Source organism: Vigna angularis, chromosome 9 (genome assembly GCF_016808095.1).
Source record: "Vigna angularis cultivar LongXiaoDou No.4 chromosome 9, ASM1680809v1, whole genome shotgun sequence".
Classification (NCBI taxonomy): Eukaryota; Viridiplantae; Streptophyta; class Magnoliopsida; order Fabales; family Fabaceae; genus Vigna; species Vigna angularis.
This window is the reverse complement of record NC_068978.1, coordinates 20,368,250-20,383,346: the sequence shown is the minus strand read 5'-3', so window position 1 is coordinate 20,383,346 and position 15,097 is coordinate 20,368,250. Positions and strand designations below refer to the sequence as shown.

Below are 15,097 nucleotides of genomic sequence, written 5' to 3'. Positions count from 1 at the left end.
GAAGCTACTATAACGTTTGAGAAAGATAACTCTTGAGAAAGAACAAAAGAGTTTATCAAAGATTAATTTTGTAAGGAACTGCAGTGTTTACAAGTAAGGTGTTTTGCAAAGGTGAAATTATCATCACACAATTATTTTATATTGGTTCACCCACCTAAGCTACATGCAATTCTTCTCTAAGACTTCTTAGAGGGTTCCACTAGATTTTCAATAAGATTACAACTGAGTATTAACATCAATCCTAGTTTCCTTAGTCAATCTTGGTAATACTTGTTATGCTGACTAGTTAAGTATTAGCATCACTCCTCGTTCTTAGTCAATCCTGGTAACACATGTTATGCTGACTAGTTAAGTTTTACCCACTCCTAGTTTCTATTAGACAATCTTGGTATCTTCCTGATATGTTGCCTAATAAGGGTTTAACTCAACTGAGTTAACCACCAAGTGTTTAAATTCTCTTCAGAATGTATAATCAATCAGATTGTTTACAAATCTTAGACGATAACTCTCACTAAGAGGATGTGTTTACAATACAACTCAATATAATAAACTTTGTAGAATTTTCTCTCTTCTTACAAATATAAGCTTATGATTCTATGAAGTTTGAGAGTGTATTCTCGAAATTTTTGTTCTTTCTCAAGTATGAATATCACTTTTCATTGTTTGTGTTTTAATTCTCTTGATTTTCTCTTCAAGTGATCTTCTATTTATAGACTTCATGGGAAAATATTTGTTAAACAATGCTTGTCTTCGATTTGTAAATCTTTGTAGCCTTTTCGTAGGTAGTAGCCATAGGTTGAAGTCAACGTATCAGAACAAACATGTTTTTGCAGTACTTTAACCAAAGTAGGTTGTATGAACTTTTCAACACTACTTTTGATGGAGAGAACATTCTATGAATGTCTTCTTTGTTTCTAACGTCTACTTCTGAATTTTTCATGATGGAGCAGGTGCATACCTGTAATAGGCATTTGTATAAAGTATAATAGAAATGCTTGCGAGCAAATATGTCTTTTTTCTTATCACTTATGTTGTTTCAAACGTTGTGCAATTAATGCTTTGCATTGTGTCTTCAAAATAACTTTGTCAATTTTACTATGCAGCTAAATCGTTTAAACACTTTTGGAAAGATACCAAGTACTGATGAAGGTTTCATCATTGATGAAAAGTTAGGGTTTTATTTGGAATTTTATTTTGTAATTAATTGGAATTACAATTTATTTTTGGCTAATTGTAGAGACTTATTGAATTTGAATTTCCTCAATGATTTTGTTTTTAAATTTTTAATTTTTTTACTCGTAATCGTGGAATCCCAAATTGGGATGTTACACGGTGCTTCGCTTAGAGGACATTTTATGAAAGTTACTTAAAGTATCTCGATTTACTTATTGATTTAGCTTAGTGTCTCGCCTAAAGGGCTTGTGGTGCCTTGCCTGAAGAACTTTTGGTGCCTTCCCTTGGAGGCCTTTTACAACCCAGTCTACTAGAAGCCAAGCTACCAACATGCTTAGCAGCTAAGCTGTTTAGGATTAAGTATGTTCGTCTTTTTGTCTTAGTCATGGTTGTTAGTATTGTGATTGAGCCTTGTTTAAGTTTGCACTGTTGCACTTAATTATAAAATAGGTTTTCAACACATGAATAATTTTGATCCTCCATCCTTAGTTAGAGCTTTTAAGCCTGATTGATATGTTCATGCATTATGTTTAATTGGATTCTCATGAGAATTTAGATGATGTATCAGATTTTAAGAATGCTAACCTTAGTCAGCTTTGAGCCTAATTTATTTCTTGTGCGATTTACACATGCTTGCAATGTGATTTAGAACTTGATTGAACTTTTTTTTGCTACTTGTTTGATTGCACTCTTGAGAGGATCTAGGCCATTTTTGTAAACCAGCCACTTAGCCAAACAACCTTGCCTTACATTATTTATATTAAACCCTTCTTTGAGCCTAATTGACCTATTTCTTAGTGATTTCTCAACTTTTTAAAAGCCTTGGGTCTTAAAACCATGATCATCCCAACCTTAGCGTTGTGAGGAACCTTGGAACTATTTTGAGACTATTAAGAAGCCTATGAGTAAGGGAAGAGGTGCAATGTATGTTATGATGCATTGTCAGAGTTTGGAAAGGTGTATGAATGAGAAAAATTGAAAAATATGAAAAAAATAAAAATAAAATAAAAATGGAAAAAGTGGTCTACATTGAATTACAAAAGAGAAAAATGGAAAAAGAAAGAGACATACAAATTAAAAGAGAAAGAAAATAGAGTTTTCTAGTTTAATTGATGAATTTTTGCTTAAACATAATTTACATTTATTCTTTCCACATTTCTCCATTGTTTCCTTACTTCTCTTTGGTTTCTGGCTTTGAATTCCTTTCTTTATCCTACCTTAACCTTGACAACATCACAAGCCACATAAAAGTCCTTTTGATGTTGAGTTGCATTCATTTGAGTGGTAGAAATTAGAGGTTTTTTAAGCATATGACATTGCATGCTTGCATGAGGTGCTGAGTGTAAATCTTCCATAAACACGTGAGAGAATTAAGATATACACATGCTAAGAGTTTGTCAATTTTGATCATAAATTTGACTTTGATTGAAATTCTTATTTTAATGCTTTAAACATGTTATTGAATGGTTCCAACTTTGATGGATGAAGTTTTTCTCTGCTCACAATTTTAAAACAATGTGCTTATTTGCACTTTTTTAGGCTTAGTCTCGTCTTCTTCGGTTCAAGTTCAACTTTGTTGTCTCCATGGTCGTAGTTTATTTATTTGTTATGTGCATGTATATGAAAGTCATACCTTAAACCGTTATTTATAGTAGTTGTTATGGGTTTTTACCATTTCACCAGCCTAATTACAACCCAATCATATCTTAATCGGCATTAAGAAGTTGATTCTTAATTGTAATTGTTAATCTAACCATTTTGTAACTAGTCAGTCAAGTTGTTCGATCATAGTGGTTAACCACATAATAATGTGTCAAAGGTTGGTCACGAGTAGTTAGCCAAAAGCGATCGATTCAGAGGAACTCGACTCTAAGTAGTCGTCCAAGAGTGGTCGACCTAGTGAAGCTTAACCAGGAGGAGCCCTGCTTAGAGGAACTCAACTCAAAGGAGCTCGTTGTGAAGTGGTTGGTCCAGAAGAGCTCGACCTTAAATGGTCGATCCAAAGAAGCTTGACGTGGAGTGATTAGCCGAAAAGAGCTTGACCTTAAATGATCAGTCTAAAGAAACTTGACGTGGAATGATGAGTCCAAAAAAGCTCAATTTAGAATGGTCGATTTAGAAGAACTCGACCTAGAATAATCACTCAAAGAAATTCCACTTAAAGAATTAGTTAGTTTTTTATATAGTTAAATTTATGGTTGATAGTCATAAAATACTTATTTTTTTTTAAAATCACCTGCCTTTCTTTCTATCGATTTGACTTTTCAAAACAAATACATACATTATTTTAATAGTATTTAATCCAAAAGGCTAAAAATACATATAAGTAGATGCATTTTTCTTCTATTTTTTAAAAATGGTCAAGCTGGGATTAAAATTTATTTTATTTAACTTTTGGGTTTCGTCCTCATCTCATGCGATACAATTAAATAACATTTTCACATAGCCAACTCTCTCCGCGTCTAATTGTCTGTTCCTTTTCTTCAGAGTTCGAGATCAACCCCGACAAACCACTGAAGTTTTTCTCTGCTTCTTCCGATTCCTCTTTTTGCTTTCATTTTCGATTTTGAAATGGCGCCAGTTTCAGCTCTAGCTAAGTACAAGTTGGTGTTCTTGGGTGATCAATCGGTGGGCAAAACCAGCATCATCACTCGCTTCATGTACGATAAATTCGATAACACCTACCAGGTTTGTCTAAACCCTCAGATCCAATCCAAAACCGCATAAGAAACTCCTTACTTAGTTCGTCAAGGCTAAAACCACTTCTAAACCCTCACTATTTTCTGTTTTATTTGATTTGTTGTTTTTTGTGTATACTAGTAAAACTAATCCTAGGCTCTCAACTTGGTTCGATTCAGATTTATCATTGTTCTTGAATTTGATTTGCCTTTCAGTTTAATTTATCCTGCGAACTGTTGTGCTGAACGATTATTATAATCTTATTACTATTATTTTATTTAAAAGAACAAGGAAGAATTCAAATAAATGATGTAGATTTGATTATAAATCCTACTATTGATTCAGCTTGTGAACTTTGACTTTTCGTATGTTCCCCTTTGCCTTTTAGATTTTAGACTATTTTTTTTGATAAATACTATGTTGAACATGCCGATAAATTATTCAAACCTAATGAGAATAAACAAACAGCCTATTTACTAATAATATCTCTGAATACAAATCTAGAAGAACTTTTGAAATCTCTTCTATGGGAAAAGGCTTTATATTTTCCAATAGAGGAACTACTAAAAACGTTACCAACTTGTATCCAAATAGGCCTTGACTCACTAACTATGGCTGCTAAGTGCTTCATTTGATAATTATGGCTATATTATGGCTTGTTGTGCCAAATTTTTTTTTTTTGCTTGAGAATCACATTTTCCATCTCATACCGTGTAAGCATAGTTGTGTTTCAAATATATGCTTGACTGCTTATAAGTTATATTCCGTTCACTTCAGGCTTAAGTTTTTTTCTAAGCATAATAGACATGCTGCTTCAATCATTGTGTGTACTTTCATTTCTTAGCTTCATCATACTATCGTACTTTTGTTGAATTTTATTTTGACTTTTTTCCTTCGTGCAGGCTACAATTGGTATTGATTTCCTATCAAAAACTATGTATCTTGAAGATCGAACAATTCGATTGCAGTTGTGGTAAGATTTGGAGTAGCATCTCATATATAAAATGGTCAAGAAATGAAAGGGTGTTTAGGAAAGGAAAGGATTGAAAGAGGTAGGATAGCATGGGTGGGATAGTTTCCTACCATTATATTCTGAAGACAGGCGATGATAGGATGAGAGAAAGTATATAATGACATTTTAATTGTATTTCGCCTGAATGTGAAGGCTCCCTTTTCTGTAGGACTGAATGCTTGCATTTTGTTTCTGCTGATGTGAACTAAGGTTAATTTTGTTCAATCCCAAATAGGAGAAAAAGGATTTTGTTTCAACTTTTTGGGTATATAGGGAGAGATTAAGTAGTCACCGCTCAGTTTTTTCTTTCCCTGGAATTTGTAAATGATTAACATGACCATGGTACTGCAGGGTTTACTTGCCTTTTTAGATTACTGAATTTATACAGGTGAAAATCTTGATATTTTGACTTCAATGATTCACATCATTTGCTGAGTTTTAAAATTCATATCTTATATCCTTTTTGCATTTTACACTTTTTTTGTTATTAACCATTGTTGTTTTTAAGCTTTTACTATATTTATATTCACAGAAATAAATAATTTTTTAGCTGGACAAATTCTATTCTAAACTTTAAATTTCTATACATACTTCATTCTTCTAGCATTTGTACTATTTTAGTGTTTCCTTAGTATTCAAGTTTTTTCTAGGTTGAAAATATATTTGTAATGGTATTGGATGTGCAGGGGTTGGTTTTAGTTTATGTGAATTTGTTTTTGCTGTATTCCAAATGTTCATCTTTTCACGTGTTCTGGCAGGGATACAGCTGGCCAGGAAAGGTTTAGAAGTCTTATTCCAAGCTACATTAGGGACTCATCCGTAGCTGTCATTGTATATGATGTTGCAAGTATGTTATCTGGGATTTCCTTTCTTTTCATCTTTTACTTTTGCCACTATTTTTCCATCTTACACAGCTTTTACCTCTTAAAAATATTTGGTATCGTTGAAGTTGTTTTTTATGGTTAACATACTGAAGCACTTTGACTTTGATTGTAAACTTATGAGCTTCACATTATTTTAAATACCATCTGCAGTGATAGCAGGATGCTATGCCTTTCTGTAGGAACTACGAAAGTAGCATAATGATATAGTGATTATACACAAGTTCCATAACCTTGTGTAGTAAACCATGGCATCCAAATCTCTTTACATGATTTGAACAAGGGGTTGACTTAAATTTCTGTCAAGAGCTTTGTCTGGAACATTTTCTAATAAATTTGATATTTTTGCTACACAGGCCGACAGAGTTTCCTAAATACAGCTAAGTGGATTGAAGAGGTGCGAACAGAGAGAGGCAGTGATGTCATTATTGTTCTTGTTGGGAACAAAACTGATCTTGTTGAAAAAAGGTCATGAGTAAAGAAGAGAAGAATGTTGGAATGAGTCTAGGGATAGGAACTATTGACAAATCACATATATTGACTTAAACCAACCACTTGTTTACCAACTTTTCTTAGACTAAAAATCTTTTTACCAAGAATTATTTAAAAGTAAATATGTAATCAGGATCTCTCTAGATATTATCAAACTGGTTACAGTGGTGAATTTTTGTCTCGAATCTTTCCATTTATCCTTTCTTTGCATGCATTATAATATCTTATTACCCATCTGTTTCCATATTCTCTTTTCATCCAAAGTATTATATGTCACCCATTTAATATTCAGCTTAAGTGTTTAACACTGCAGACATGAATTTATAGGAAGGAAATAAATTATTGATATGGAACAGTAAGATGACAGAGTGTGGGAATTAGATGTAGGAATGGTTGCAATTAGTCCTTTTGCTTTCTCTAGTAGTATGTTGGAATTCTTACAACTTATATCCTAGTGTGGACTCAACCCATCTTTTGCTGTGTATGCTATTTATTTGAGTCTTGCTATGCTCTTGGTTAAACACTTGTATCAGTTGTTGGCCTATATTATAGATCACACCAAGGAATTAAGGTGTTGCTTATCAGTTAAAAGTCTTATGCATTCAAGTTAACCTACCATAGAAGATCACTCTTGGCATTAGTGATCAGCTTTGTCCGGTAGTTTTGGATGGACAGAAGAGTTCAATTTTCCAGACTTTAGCTGGCATTAGTTAAGTTGACCTTAAAGATGTTTCATGGGAATTGCATGTTCTTGCTGTACAGTTCTGGATACTGACTAGTGTTAGAATCTGAAATTTATTTTGTTTTGTTTTACCAATTTTGTGACTCTGCAGACAAGTCTCTATAGAAGAAGGGGAAGCAAAAGCTCGTGAGCTCAATGTCATGTTCATTGAAACTAGCGCAAAGGCTGGGTTTAATATAAAAGTAACTTATCTAACACCCATCCTTTTTCTTTTGCATACATTATTATTGAATGCTTTGTTTCTAGTCAGAGTGAAATGAATCATGCTATAATGTGATGATTGGACTCTAAATGCTTGTGTTTGAATACTGCGTGTGTGAGATCTACTTTAACTTAATTAGATATCACGAACTTTTATGTCTTGTTCTTTAACTCTAAATCTTAATCATTTGCTTTAAGTTTCTTGCATTTGAAAATTGTTTTAAATTGTGGTTTTTTCTGTTTCTAACTAACCATATATTATGTATTATGGGACATCTACAGGCCCTCTTTCGAAAAATTGCTGCAGCATTACCCGGAATGGAAACACTGTCCTCTGCAAAACAAGAAGACATGGTTGATGTAAACTTGAAGTCTACAACTGGCAACGCTCAAACTCAACCTCAGTCAAGTGGATGCGCATGTTAATTGTAGTTTGTTATGTGCTGTCCACCTTTTGTTGTGTTTTTGGTTTTATGCAGGTTTTTTTCTGTAGTTTTCTACAGCATTATATGAAAAAATATGAAAGAATATATATAAGCAGTGAAGGGTAGGGGTTGGATATAAGTTCTGTCCAAAAGAATTATTGTTGTCAATTAGATGTTTGCCATAATGTATTATAGGTAACCTCCCCAACCCAAAATTGGATTTCGTTCAGTGTACTTTATAAATTTAACTTTTTATTTGGTTTGTCTTAATTTTTTATTTAATTTTGGATTAACTTAATACAATTTATACCTTTTTTTTATATTGCAAGCAACTTGCAATATAAATTCCCTTTCTTAAGTTTCTTTTGGTAAGATAAGGTTGTTTGGAAAGTTTCAATTGACAATAAGATAGATGTAAGTTAAATTAGCATAGTTTAAGTATAAATTATAACTAAAATTTCTGTTGATAGTTAGTGATCTGTAATTAATATATTAAACTTTTAATGTTAGGGTTAAATATGTTTTTAGTCCCTGAACTATCAAGCGATTTTAGTTTTAGTCCCTACTCAGAATTTTGATGGTTTTTAGTCCTTATTGTTTTGAAACTCTGAGTAATAGTCCTTAAAATTGGACGGTGTTAAGTTTCAGTGGATGTGGCAAACGGCGTTGCCACGTGATCACTGATTTGCTCTATTCTCTGTCTGCCACGTTGGATGTTTAAGTATTTGAACTGAGATTAAGTTGATTAATTAAGTTGCTCTAGGGTTCACAATTTGTGAAATTAAATTTTTGAATTGGGGGATTTAATTGTGCCAAACCTCGACAAGCTGGACATGCTGGACCGCCATTTTCGTCGTTTACATGTGTCTTCTATGGTACGCCAGCACTCACCACCCCGATCCCCACCTACCGGCCAAGCCCGTCTCCGACGCCGGCCTCTTCCCCTCGCAGCTCCAAAAGCTTCCCTCCATCACCGGAAAAGACCTTCTCATGGGCTCCGAATGCGCCGTCTGCCTCGACGACATCGCCACCGACCAACCCGCTCGACTCGTTCCCGGTTGCAACCACGCCTTCCATGTGGAATGCGCTGACACCTGGCTCTCCAAGCACCCTCTCTGCCCCCTCTGCAGAGCCAAACTTGACCCCACGCTTTTCTCTTCCTCGGAAAATCCTTGCTGAGACAGAGTAACGCGTACTTTCGCAGAATTACCAAGAATAGAGCCAAAGCCTTAGCCTGAATCCTGCTGTTTTTTTCCCTTAATTAGATTGAAACTCTTCGCCCCTGTACAGTTTCTCATCTCTCCTATGCAGCGCAAAATATTCTGGCATTGTTGGATGGTAGATTGGATAGAGCAGATCAGCTCAAACTTAATCTCAGTTCAAATACTTAAACATCCAACGTGGCAGACAGAGAATAGAGCAGATCAGTGATCACGTGGCAACGCCGTTTGCCACATCCACTGAAACTTAACACCGTCCAATTTTAAGGACTATTACTCAGAGTTTCAAAACAATAAGGACTAAAAACCATCAAAGTTCTGAGTAGGGACTAAAACCAAAATCGCTTGATAGTTCAAGGACTAAAAACATATTTAACCCTTAATGACAGTTTAAAATTTTAATTCTTTAATTTGGTCTGATAATCATTCATTATTCAAATTTGGCTGCCTAGTAACACATTGTTGCATATTTCTTGTTTACCATTCATTATTTAAATTTGGCTGACTAATGACAGTGTTGCATATAGATGACAATTGAGCATTGGATAAAATGTTATATTTTATAAAAGATGATATAATATAATTCTTAATATCACTTGATTTTCCATATTTAATTAATATAGTTTTTTAGTATAATATATTTAGCATATAGTTTAATAAATTTACATTTTAAAGTTTAGATTATATATATTTTGAAAAAAATGTCATTTTATTTTATTGATGAAAGAAGAAAAATCAATTCACGGTTATTCCTTCAAATTTTGACAAAACTGTTTAATAAAATATTATATACATCATCGATTTTTTTTTTCCTTCTCTCAGTCCTAATTTTATATGTAATGTTCATGCAATGTGTATTTTCATGCACTATAAAGCTTGCAATATAAACCTTGAAAAGTCTGAGCTAGGTTAGTTGACATGATTTTGTTTTTGTTATTACAACATTGTCATGGTATTGACTTTTTTTTATTGTAATAATGTGTATTCTTTTATTTTTGTAGATTTATGGTTATTTTCTGTTTGAGTTTGAGTACGTGATTTTGATTATTTTTCATCTATGCAAATTTGATACAATAATTATAGAAATAGGTAAATTAAAACAAAATTACAAGCATAGGAGAAATAGTGTAACTCTCAGACCACTTTAAATAGACTTTAGATAGAGAATTTGTATATTTTCACATGATTTTCAAACTACTTTTGTTTTGATCGCGTTGAAAGTCAAAATCGTCACTGCTGAATGATTTCAATATAATGTAATCAATTACATTACATTTCAATCTTACTAGAAATTCGTTTTATGGTAAGATGACTTCAATTTCAGTCTCGTGGGCTAATCGAGTCAACCTGACTTCATTAAAAAAAATTCGAATTCACACTGTGACACTTTATATTAACTCAGATGACCAAATTTTGATACAACTCGTTCAAAGTTTGATATAGTTCAATCAAGATCTGACATATCTCAAGCTGTATTAGACCTTGATTGAGTTGTATTAGACTTTGATCGAGCTGTATCAGATCTTGATCAAACTGTATCAAATCTTGATTAAACTGTATCAGATCTTGATTGAGCTGTTAGGTTGTGTTAATATGAAGTGTAATGACATAAATTTGACTAATATATGAAGCTAAAATTAGAAGTGAATTTACCATAAAAGATTTTCTATTGAGATTGAAAGTTCAATATAATGTAATTGATTATATATTCACATTATAATATATTATTAATCTTTAATGTTTGTGTATAGGAACACGCTTTTAAGTTTGTTATTTAAACAAAATGAATGACATTAAATAGCTAGAGAAAAAATATAAAACTAAACCATGCTTACATCATGGTAAAAATTGAGGGACACCTATTTCTAAATAATATGTCTCCTTATTTAATTCAAAACAAACTAAGAAATGTTTTTAGATGTGATAAGCTCGACAGTACAACATTTTTGAACTCTGGCCCAACAATCCACGTTCAGAATAAGCAAGACAACACACCTTTAAACTATCAAAATATCCTAAGATTGATTACATTACATTAAAGTGATGAGGTTTAACGATTTTCAATTTTGATGCGATAAAAAAGAAATGAAAAAATTACGTAAGGACACACAACTTCTCCATTTAATGCGCTGTGGTGACCACTTATTTATTTTCGTAATTTTCTTTAAATGTTTTTATTTCCATAATCACTGCACCAAATTTGGTGGCCAAAGCGGAATAATCCCCAAGAAAATTCTGAACCAAACTTATCCTTCTCAATTCCCAAATCCAATGCGCAGAGGCAACCAAACCCCTCGCTGATGCCCCTGAACGGCCGTGTCGAGGTTCCCCGACCACCCAACGCCACCGTGTCGGTTTTCGAGTTCGGCTCCACCTCCAACGACAAGGTCACGCTAGCTGGCTACTGTCCCGTATCGGAAGACTTCGAGCCCTGCCGCTGGGAGATCCTCCAAGCAACTCAGTCCAACGCGCCTCAGTTTCGAGTAGTTTTTTTTATCTCACCTCTCTCTTATACTTTTTATGCTTATTCTTATTGGATTCAATTTTATCTATTTTTGTTATAAAATCACTTTCGAGTTACTTTTAGCGAAAATCTCCTCTCTCTTGTTTACTTTTTTCAATCTCTCTTTTCTTTTCGTCTTGTCAATTTGTTTACATTGATGAATCCATGTGATGTTCTCAGTTTCATGAATTGGCCCTTGTTATTTTGGGTTAAATGTTCTGTATCAAAGTCTCAATGGGTTCAAATTACTCTAACTAGTCTGGGAGTAAGAACACACAGAATAATAATTATCTTTTTTTACTTTGAATGCTACTTTAAGTTATACCAACTTTTTTCCAAATTCGGCATTAGGATTGATTATATTGGTGATGGATCACGCTTTTAAATGGATTTGAAAACTAAAGTTATCCCGTGTTATATAGAAGTTGTTTTTTAGGAGGATATTGCAGTGACCATGTTCCTCTGATAGGTCATGTTCATAGACACCAGTTTCCTTATAACTTATTCTGCCGTGTTTCATTCTCTAAATTTTAGGTTACTCATTTTCTTCTGTGTTTTCTGAATATACCCAAACTGCCGTGGCAAACTAAGTTCTTTGCATTATTTGGTGTTTGGATTTAGGCAACCGTTGCATTAAGAAAATATTTTTAGCTTTTCTTCCAAATCCTTGGGAACAGGTTTAAGCCCAATCAATTTGTAAACTTTGATCAAACACTCACTCAAAAGTTTGTCTTTATGGCATCACAATTGATTCACATGTTGATAATACAGAGGACAAAACTCAAAATTAGCGGTGGTAAAAGGGATCAAGCTTGGCAGGTCAGCCCGGCAGCGGCCAAAAAAGTCGGCTCGGAACAACATTTTCAATCTGGGAGACTAGTGGAGATGTACAATAAGGCCTTGAGAGGATCCACACACCCCATTAATTTTCTCTCAACTTATTCTTCCCAGAATCTCATTTTCATTTTCATGTCATTTCATTTACCTTTCTTTGCATGCCAACATCTGGAGCAAAGTCTCAAATCGAAGGTTCTGCTTCTGCACTTCATCATGTTGAATTAAACAAGGTTAGGTGATTCCTCTCACCCTCAAATTTTATATTTCTAAAATAAAATCAACATGTTGTTAGTAATATGCACAAAATTGCATAACACTGTCATGCCCAAAATCTGTTTGAGAAAATTCCACAACCAGAAATCCCAGGTGAGCTAACTTTCTTCAATGAAGAGCATTGTCTCAGTCTAACATTAATCTTGCATTTGCTTTGCACAGTTTTTGAAGGTGCCAAACTTCAACACATAGAGGACCAACCTGGTTCCACTCTTACAAGTTTCTAGTTTGTGCATATGATGTTTCTCTTTCAAGCAAAATGCACTAAACAAATGGAAGCTTTGACTCAAAGGTGTATATCTAGATGGTCTATTACACCTTATGCTCGTTACTCCAATACTTCTCAGAAGAAGTCTAAGCTTGCTCCTTTGCAGGTTTGATCCTCAACTCATTTTTTCACATGAAAAGGACATGCTGTCATTTATTTTAAGTTTTTGACCACTGCTTTTGGGTTATGGGTGGTTTTGTAGGAGAGACAAATGATAGACAAGTGTAAGATATTTGCAAAAGCAGGTGATGGAGGTAGTGGTTGCTCCAGCTTGCGCAAGGGAAGACCCGATGGTGTGTATATCTCTTTATTATGATGTATAGCCAAGGTTTTGATTCGTATATGTAGTTTCGTTGTGATTACAGAAATTGCATTCGAATGCAACTGCAGTTGTGGTTGCAATTAGGTAGTAGAGACCTTCTACAAAACTGTAATAGTGTAGTTGTAATAGCAGTTGCAAACCACAATTTAAGAAATGTGGGTGGTGTGCAATGGAGCTGATGACAGTGCTGCTTTGATGTTTGTTTGACGTAGGTGGCAATGGTGGGAGAGGCGGTGATGTGATTCTGGAATGCTCTCCCAGAGTTTGGGACTTCAGTGGTTTGCAACGTCATCTGGTATACATTTGTATCTTCTGCCAAAATGTTTTATGAGATCATGAAATTTTGATTAAAAGGTTGCTGACACTAATTGTTTCTCATAGATAGCCGAGAAAGGAGGACATGGATCATCAAAAAAGTTGATAGGTAGCAGGGGTGCTGATAAGGTATTTGATGTTTTACTTGTTTTTTCGACTTTTATAAAAATCCACAGTTTTCTTTTCTCTTATTTAGCCTTGTTCGCAATTTAGAACTTTGAGTTCATAACAAAATCATATGCTTTATTTAACAGGTTGCCCGTGTACCCATTGGCACTGTACTTCATCTTGTCAATGGTGATATTCCCTCCGTTGTCAAAACTCAATCCTGGACTGATGTAGACCCTTGGGATATTCCTGGGGCACTTGTTGATGATCTTCCTGACCCTGGCTATGGTTCTACCTACAGTGACACAAGAGGGGAAGTAAAAGCAACACATTCATTTGGCTGCTCCTCAACGCAAGCTGAAGAAACAAATGCTAAGAAATCCAGACATGCTACATCAACAAATGCGTTCACTCAACTCTCCACTTCTAATGGAGCTCTTGAATTTTGTACAAAGGATACAGAAGAGAACCAAGAGATAATATACAATGTTGCCGAGTTAACTGAAGAAGGTCAACAAATTGTCATTGCTCGTGGAGGAGAGGGTGGTTTGGGCAATGTGTCTAGTTCCAAAGATTCAAGGAAATCTATGACTATGAAGGCAGGAGCTTGTCAACAGATACCGAATCTTCGAGATCCTAACAGTATCCACTCCTCTCTGCATGCAGGTTTACCTGGTGTTGAGACCGTTCTTATATTAGAACTGAAGAGTATTGCTGATGTAAGCTTTGTTGGAATGCCTAATGCTGGTAAAAGCACTTTACTTGGGGTTATATCAAGGGCTAAGCCTGCTGTTGGTGACTATGCGTTTACTACTCTTAGGCCAAATTTGGGGAATCTAAACTACGATGATCTCTCAATTACCGTGGCTGATATTCCTGGGCTTATAAAAGGTGCACACCAAAATCGTGGGCTCGGGCATGCATTTCTGCGCCACATAGAGCGCACAAAGGTTCTTGCTTATGTGTTAGACTTGGCTGCTGCTTTAGATGGAAGGAAGGGAATTCCGCCTTGGGAACAACTTAGAGAGTTAATTCTAGAGTTAGAGTACCATCAAGATGGTTTGTCCAATCGACCATCCTTGATAATTGCAAATAAGATTGACGAGGAGGGTGCAGGTGAAGTATATAAGGAGTTAAAGAGAAGGGTACAGGGTGTTCCCATCTTTCCTGTATGTGCTATTTTGGGGGAAGGCATAGCAGATCTTAAAGCTGGTCTTAAAATGCTTGTCAATGCTGAAACATCATATAAACTTTGCGTAGATCAAATTTTGCTCTCCTAGATAATCATTGAGAACTTTTCTTGCTTGTAAAGGAAAGTCTTTCTTTTTTTCTTTTTTGAAATTTCTTGTAGTTGTAAGTCAAGAAGTCAGAAAATGTGATTGTATGATGTCCCTGAGGTCGAGTAAATCAGACCCTTTCTCCTTTTTAGTTTTATACCTCTTAGCTTTGTAAAATTAGTATTAGTTTTTATATTTGAGATATTTGCTTTGAAATTATGAATTCCAACTTAGTTTTTGTACTGAAAAGGTACTTAATATTATATGTATTTAAATTGTTTTTGATATGGAATTTTAAGAATGTGATACTATTTGAAGTATCAAAACAAGTTCTCAAGTCAAAATCTAAGGAGAATTATGATTCATTTA

General features: G+C 34.4%; 3 protein-coding genes across 4 annotated transcripts; all 3 read left to right on the top strand.

Moving 5' to 3' along the window:
• Positions 1-3,574: 3,574 nt before the first annotated feature.
• Positions 3,575-7,860, top strand: LOC108347743 (ras-related protein RABH1b). The gene is made up of 6 exons (XM_017587176.2): positions 3,575-3,861; positions 4,755-4,825; positions 5,623-5,711; positions 6,102-6,213; positions 7,071-7,161; positions 7,463-7,860. Exons 1-6 carry the CDS (start codon positions 3,745-3,747, stop codon positions 7,604-7,606), a joined length of 624 nt encoding a protein of 207 aa, XP_017442665.1. The 5' UTR covers positions 3,575-3,744; the 3' UTR covers positions 7,607-7,860.
• Positions 7,861-8,466: 606 nt separating this feature from the next.
• LOC128193919 (E3 ubiquitin-protein ligase ATL23-like) lies at positions 8,467-8,784 on the top strand. The gene has a single exon (XM_052868114.1). It carries the CDS (start codon positions 8,467-8,469, stop codon positions 8,782-8,784), a length of 318 nt encoding a protein of 105 aa, XP_052724074.1.
• Positions 8,785-10,981: 2,197 nt separating this feature from the next.
• LOC108347749 (probable GTP-binding protein OBGM, mitochondrial) lies at positions 10,982-14,961 on the top strand. 2 transcript variants are annotated; one of them, XM_052868269.1, is made up of 7 exons: positions 10,982-11,308; positions 12,100-12,395; positions 12,601-12,812; positions 12,909-12,999; positions 13,241-13,323; positions 13,410-13,472; positions 13,598-14,961. In XM_052868269.1, the coding sequence occupies exons 3-7, from the start codon at positions 12,675-12,677 to the stop codon at positions 14,729-14,731; spliced, it is 1,509 nt and encodes a 502-aa protein (XP_052724229.1). In that variant the 5' UTR covers positions 10,982-11,308; positions 12,100-12,395; positions 12,601-12,674; the 3' UTR covers positions 14,732-14,961. The 2 variants fall into 2 exon arrangements, with proteins under 2 accessions (XP_052724229.1, XP_017442674.1); XM_017587185.2 differs by lacking the exons at positions 10,982-11,308; positions 12,100-12,395 and having other exon boundaries at positions 12,674-12,812; positions 12,909-12,991.
• The last annotated feature ends 136 nt before the right edge of the window (positions 14,962-15,097 follow it).